At 32.1% G+C, this 6,652-nt stretch overlaps 1 protein-coding gene across 1 annotated transcript in view; it reads left to right on the forward strand.

The window, feature by feature from the left end:
* Positions 1 to 6,302, forward strand: part of LOC149898641 (uncharacterized) — a 131,067-nt gene extending 124,765 nt beyond the window's left edge. Inside the window, exons 5-8 of the mRNA XM_090115142.1 lie at positions 2,006 to 2,139; positions 4,048 to 4,163; positions 5,476 to 5,579; positions 6,025 to 6,302. Of these exons, the coding sequence (XP_089971268.1) occupies positions 2,006 to 2,139; positions 4,048 to 4,163; positions 5,476 to 5,579; positions 6,025 to 6,119 (449 nt within the window). The 3' untranslated portion in view covers positions 6,120 to 6,302. The remainder of the gene's footprint in view (positions 1 to 2,005; positions 2,140 to 4,047; positions 4,164 to 5,475; positions 5,580 to 6,024) is intronic.
* The last annotated feature ends 350 nt before the right edge of the window (positions 6,303 to 6,652 follow it).

Consider the following 6,652-nt stretch of genomic DNA (forward strand, 5'->3'; position numbering starts at 1 on the left):
CCCGTGGTACATGTTTACGTTTTCTCTACATAAGAACCATCCTCTTAATTCAAGGAATATAATAAAAAAAGAATTATCGAAATCGGTTCAGCCGTTCTCGAGTTATGCGCTTACCAACACATTTTGCGATTCATTTTTATATATAAGACTAGCGGTCCGCCCCGGCTTCGCCCGTGGTTTATATTTACGTTTTCTCTACATAAAAACCATCCTCGTACTTCAAGGAATATAGTAAAAAAAGAATTATCGAAATCGGTTCAGCCGTTCTCGAGTTATGCGCTTACCAACACATTTTGCGATTCATTTTTATATATAAAGAAAGACTAGCGGTCCGCCCCGGCTTCACCCGTGGTACATATTTTTTTTTATTTATTTACTTTTCTCTACATAAAAACCATCCTCGTACTTCAAGGAATATAATAAAAAAAAGAATTATCGAAATCGGTTCAGCCGTTCTCAAGTTATGCGCTTACCAACACATTTTGGGATTCATTTTTATATATAAAGAAGACAACGTTATAAACCTTAAGGTATAATTGAAAATATGTTTCGAGGAAATAAAAAGCCTTTACTTAAGACCTAAATTATCTCCTCTCCTATTGTTTTATTTCTCCTAGAATTATAATTGAGAGGAATCATAATGTAAAATACCTTGGCGAATGAACGAAAAGTCAGTTAGTCATACCTTTGGTAAATAATTACTAATATCGTATCATTTAGTTTAAATAAATATATACCGTCACGAATGGTGTCAAGGTTCCTTTTCCAACGAAATAGGCAGGCTTGTATGTAACAGCGTAGGCTGTTAAAACTAATAGCCTCAGGCGTTAGCCTTATGTCAGACTAAAAACTCGGGGCTTATTGTCTTAATCTACAATAGCATTCAGTATTGGAAATAAAAAGGCCTGCGTGCAAACGTGGCGCGAAGAGATAAACGAATCGGGATTACAACCTTTAAACCCTCTAGTATTCCGATTTTTAACGACATTTTCTCTTAAAATGTTACTGAATATCGATGCTATGGGACCGTTTGGCCAAATTCTGGTTGGAATTCGGAAGGATGTTTAAATACGAGGTTTCGAGTGAGCAAAGATACAAAGGTATCATTGGTTTTCATTGTGTTTGGCTTTTTGGTTAGAAAACTGTATGGAACATTCTGGTTTAAGCGTTTGGTAGAGGTGATTTTAATAAGAATTAAGTGGCACCGGTAGTAAATGGTTAAACTACGTTATGACGATTAAAAAATGCTTCAAGAAGAAGTCTCATTGAATAAATATTATATGTTTGAGTTCGAGTAGGTATTAAATTGATATAAACACAATATTTGGAAGTGTTTATTTTTCTAATGCAGGTCGTCTATTTGGGTTGAGTTATCAGAATTCGTAATATTAATTACGTTCGCGTTAATTTATGAAATAACGTGTAGAATATCAGCCAATGGTACTGATTTCAGAGAAAATCTGAATATTGCTTTTAAATAGAATTTTATTTCGTACAGATGTTCCATTAATTTTTTAGTATCCTAAAAGTAGAGTAGACACTTCTTATTACATTTTATTTTTCCGGAACTGCCGATTTCCTCACGATATTTCCTGATTGAAATTTTTTATGTGGATAATGTGCAAACAAATTAATAAAAAAAAAATAATAATAATAATAAACTGTTTCAAAGACTATCTATCTTCTTATATATAAAAATGAATCGCAAAATGTGTTGGTAAGCGCATAACTCGAGAACGGCTGAACCGATTTCGACAATTCTTTTTTTATTATATTCCTTGAAGTACGAAGATGGTTCTTATGTAGAGTAAACGTAAACATGTACCACGGGCGAAGCCGGGGCGGACCGCTAGTTTATTATAAATTGATTATAAATGTTTAGCAGGTAATTGAATCTAATCAGCAATTCATTAGATTAGCTAAGAAAGATATACACAGACAAGGAAGAATTATTTTAAAATAAATCAGTTATTAATACAATTACTATCAAAACTCTTTTCCACAGAACCACCGTTCATCGGGCCCAACATAACATCAGACCGCATGACTTACGTCGGCGGTGATCACATACAAGCGAACTGCTCATCACCTCCTTCCCTACCAGCAGCTAATATCACGTGGTACGTCAATGAACAGATGGTAAGTTGTTGTTTTATTTAGTTTTATAAAGAAATATTATTTAAATTTGTATGTAAAGTAAATAAGAGCTCTATTAATATAAGTTTTGAAATAAATACTAATAATATATTTTTTTTGTTTTTCTGTGAATTTTTTTTTTGTATACAACGAAAGAAATACCTTGTAAAGATACATTACAAATCCAAGAAAACATTTCCACATACTGGCAACAAATAGAACTGAACGTGACACAAGTAATTAAAACGTGTTCTCATAACTCAGAATTATCTTGCATTAAAATTACACTCTGCCTTAATTAACGCAAGTCAATGATACTTGGCACACTTTTGAAATAATAATATTTTATATAGTCTTCTGTTTGATTTATTGTTTATTAAAAACTAGCTTTCCGCCCGCGGCTTCGCCCGCTTTGTCTAAAACATAATAAATTATATACTAAAACCTTCCTCTTGAATCACTCTATCTATTAAAAAAACCGCATCAAAATCCGTTGCGTAGTTTTAAAGATTTAAGCATACATAGGGACAGAGAAAGCGACTTTGTTTTATACTATGTAGTGATGTATATTATGTTACAGTTAAAACTTAAAACTCGTTTTACGATATAACGCGTTTTCATAAATACATAAATCTAATTATATAATACCCACTAATGAAGGTAGTTTTGTTGGGAAATAATATTATAGTCATTTAGTGTTGCATTTAGTATAACAAATAATTTAGTTACACCTAGTTTTAGCTAGTGAAAACATAATATTAAAAATTGAAAGTACTATATTTCCCAACAAAACTTATTATTATAATTAGATTTATTGTATACATGTATTATCGCGAATTTTTTTCACAGATGTCCATCGTCATTTTAAATTTTATTTTAGCGAAAAATATGAGTCTTTGTCCATCTCTTATTTCTATCTACTTACATAGAAATGACCTTGAAATCTAATTATACGTACTTACATCTTCTATAATATAAAAATGAATCGTAAAATGTGTTGGTAAGCGCATAACTCGAGAACGGCTGAACCGATTTCGATAATTCTTTTTTTTTTATATTCCTTGAAGTACGAGGATGGTTCTTATGTAGAGAAAACGTAAATATGTACCACGGGCGAAGCCGGGGCGGACCGCTAGTATAGGTATAAAAATAACATAAAATAATACTCAAAGCATAATAATATACGTGATACCTTGAAATTGAAAATGAAAAAATGATTAAAAATGAAATCTATTTAGGCATTTATAATACAACTAGCTGTGCTCCGCGGTTTCACCCGCATTCCTCAGCTCCTGTTGGACTTAGCGTGATGATATATAGCTTATAGCCTTCCTCGATACATGGGCTATCTAACACCGAAGGTAGTTTTAAAATCGGACCAGTACCTAGTTCCTGAGATTAGCGCGTTCAAACAAACAAACTCTTCAGTTTTATAATATTAGTATAGATAATAGTTCATATTTTGTATAAAACTTGTTATTAGCCCCTTTTCATTTCGACATTGATTGTTTGAATGTTATTTACGATTAATACCAAAAATTTACTCCACTTTTATTATGAAAAGCCTAGACTGGTCTAATGACTGTTGTTAGTAAGTTGAACAATATTTATTTAATGAAAACCCTTTTAAGCACTGATTAATGATTAGCTTAGGTACATTTTTAGGGGAATTTTTCAGAAGCGCGTTCAAACAAACAAACAAACTCTTCAGCTTTATAAAATTAGTATATTATTATACATTTCATTTTAAATACATTAACTAGCTGCCCCAGCCCTGCCCTTTTGCCCCTTTTGCGTGTTTTCTCTGATACATTAAAGATTTTTTTGTATGTTTCTGTTGATATAAACAACCGTGTGACCTTAAATAAATAAACTCCAAAGTTTTACACGCAATTATTTAAATTGTCCCAGGTGCCGAGTTTCACAGCGAACCACGTGACGAACTTCAGTAATGGCTACGCGTCGAGTTTGTCTACTTTGGAACTGGAAACAGCTGTGCTTTCACCTCTGCCGATGCTTATGATACGGTGATTATAATACTTTTGTGTTTTTGTATGAGATATAGAGATTTATGCTATGATAATATGGTAATATGATGCTGGAATAACAGCTTATCAAATGTTGTGACCTTTGATTGTTGGGTTGCCTGGAAGAGATCGCTACCTAGCGATATGGCTGCCCTTTGCTGTTTCTGTTCAGTCATGTCTTTGTTTTATGTATTCATATATTTTCAAAGCAATAAAACATTTTCATTCATTCATTCATAAGCTGTTATTGTTATTAAACAGTCTATGTGAACCTCGAAGATTATAAATAACACTATTAAGTACTCTGTTCTTCGTCAATTTACAATGACGATAAATGGAATAATTAAGTTGAGAATTGTTTTATTGATTAAAATATAAAATTAATATCTATAATATTTAACTACACAATGTTGTTTCCCAAATATGAAAAAATTCAAACAGATTTTGTAATTTCAGAGAGTCCAGACTCGAGACAGATTTTTAATAACTTTTAAGTTTATTTTACTTAGCTAATACCAGTTTTGTACAAACATACTTTAATAACTCAGGCCCCGGAATCACAGACACAATAGAAAATCTATTGTGTCGTGGACCGATCGGGCCGTTCGGAGCTCAATGGGTTAATTTTCTAAATCTATATTAGTCTCCATCCTTACAGTACCAATATTACTCGATACGCTGAGGTAAATCTAACAAAGCACGTGCCCACATGTGCGATACTGCTAATTGCTGAGACAAGTTATATGTCCAATATTACACACGAGTCTTCCTCACAATGGATACAGTTTGAACTATTCTATTAATTACTTAGCTCTCTGAACTTTAGGTTATCATGAGAGAGCCATACACATTTTACATCTTGTACATTCTTATCAAATTGACTTGTGTCTATCCTTTCAGTAATTAGAATATTGAACAGATTTCTCCTTTCCATATTAACTCAATTAAAATTGATGCAGTAGTTTTAATATGGTATCTTTATAGACCCACAAGTAAATACTTTCACATTTATACTTAGTAAAAATTTCCGCCACCTTGGAATAGTGATTAGTACGTGAGCATTACTCTAGTAGTACGTAGTACTATTATATTATATTATGTGCTAGTAGTCTAATTGTACTCTATCAGGATATTAGTCCGTAAAGAAAGTAAACCATGTTTAAATGCATCTGCCTTCACGACGACACGGGACTACCCTACCTCACCTTCCTTATTTTACTATCAAGAAGCTAACAAAAATGAGCATCACCATCGCAATACCATCTATTCCACGCATCCACAAGGGTATTCAATACACGAAATTATATTACAGATGCGAAGCTTCAATATTCGATGTGTGGAAATCAGCAAGTCACGCTGTCGTCCTCCGGGAGAGGAATGCTAACCCAGTCTCGGCGCTAGGACGGAGTTTCACAGGTAAATAAAATGGCTTTTCAATCTGTGTGAGCACTTGAATAGGTAAATAGTTTACATAACCTGACTGTAAAATTAAGGCTAGTTTATAATGTACGTTATGCGCCATTTTCACAGTTGGCAGTGTGGAGCAAGTTGAAAATCACGATAGTGTAAAACAGCTTAAATGTCTGTGATCGGCCGTTGTTGTAGATGTTTATTCGTAATGGCGGCAATTTTTTTGCAATATATTTATTGAATATTGAATTCACAAAAGATACAGTAATAAAAAATATGTCCATTTTCAAAGAGTAGGTATAATACTTTTGTCCAGTTACAGTTGCATATTATTTCTTTATTTTGTACAAGGTTATTTTATTTCATATATTTACGTTGTGTTCAAAAAATTAATAATAATGTATTACTATAATTTTTATCTCAATACATCTAATCGTTGTTTTCCTTACAGGTGGTGCCACAGAAGCTTGCATACCAACCCTTCGTGTGTTACTATTACAACTATTACTAAAATTTCTATTACAAAACTATACAGAAATAAGATAGCTGGTTTTAAAATATTAGATAGTCATTTTAATAATGTAAGAGTGTAGAAAAGTCAGGGTTTTAAAAGGTATTGTAAGGAATTATTGAAGGATTCGCTTGTTTTGTTTTTATCGTTAAAATGACGTAGATTAGTGATTATGAAGGTACGTGTTCATAATTTTTCCTATTGGTTTTTGGTAATATTTTTTTTTTAAATACTTACAGTTTTCCTCATGAAAATACTCTAAATAACTATTATTTGATCCGTAATTATGTGGAAAAAAATAAACATGGAATTTAATGTTCCCAGTGTGGAATTTGGAATTACACGCCATTTATAGAATGTCCATACTTCCAATTACAAAGGCCTTAACAATGAAATGCGGTTTTATAACGCATTCCTATGCACTCCCTATGTGAATTCCATAATTTATATTTAAATAATAACTTCCATAATAAAGAATGGAATGTTTTTAATTAAAAACTGATTTGCAATAAATTAATTAATTTATTTTACATAATAATTCTCGTGCGTATATAAAGTCATGTCTTAA

Source organism: Colias eurytheme, chromosome 22, assembly GCF_061535395.1.
Source record: "Colias eurytheme isolate Ceu_HAF_F1 chromosome 22, ilColEury1 Martin Lab GWU primary, whole genome shotgun sequence".
Taxonomy (NCBI): domain Eukaryota; kingdom Metazoa; phylum Arthropoda; class Insecta; order Lepidoptera; family Pieridae; genus Colias; species Colias eurytheme.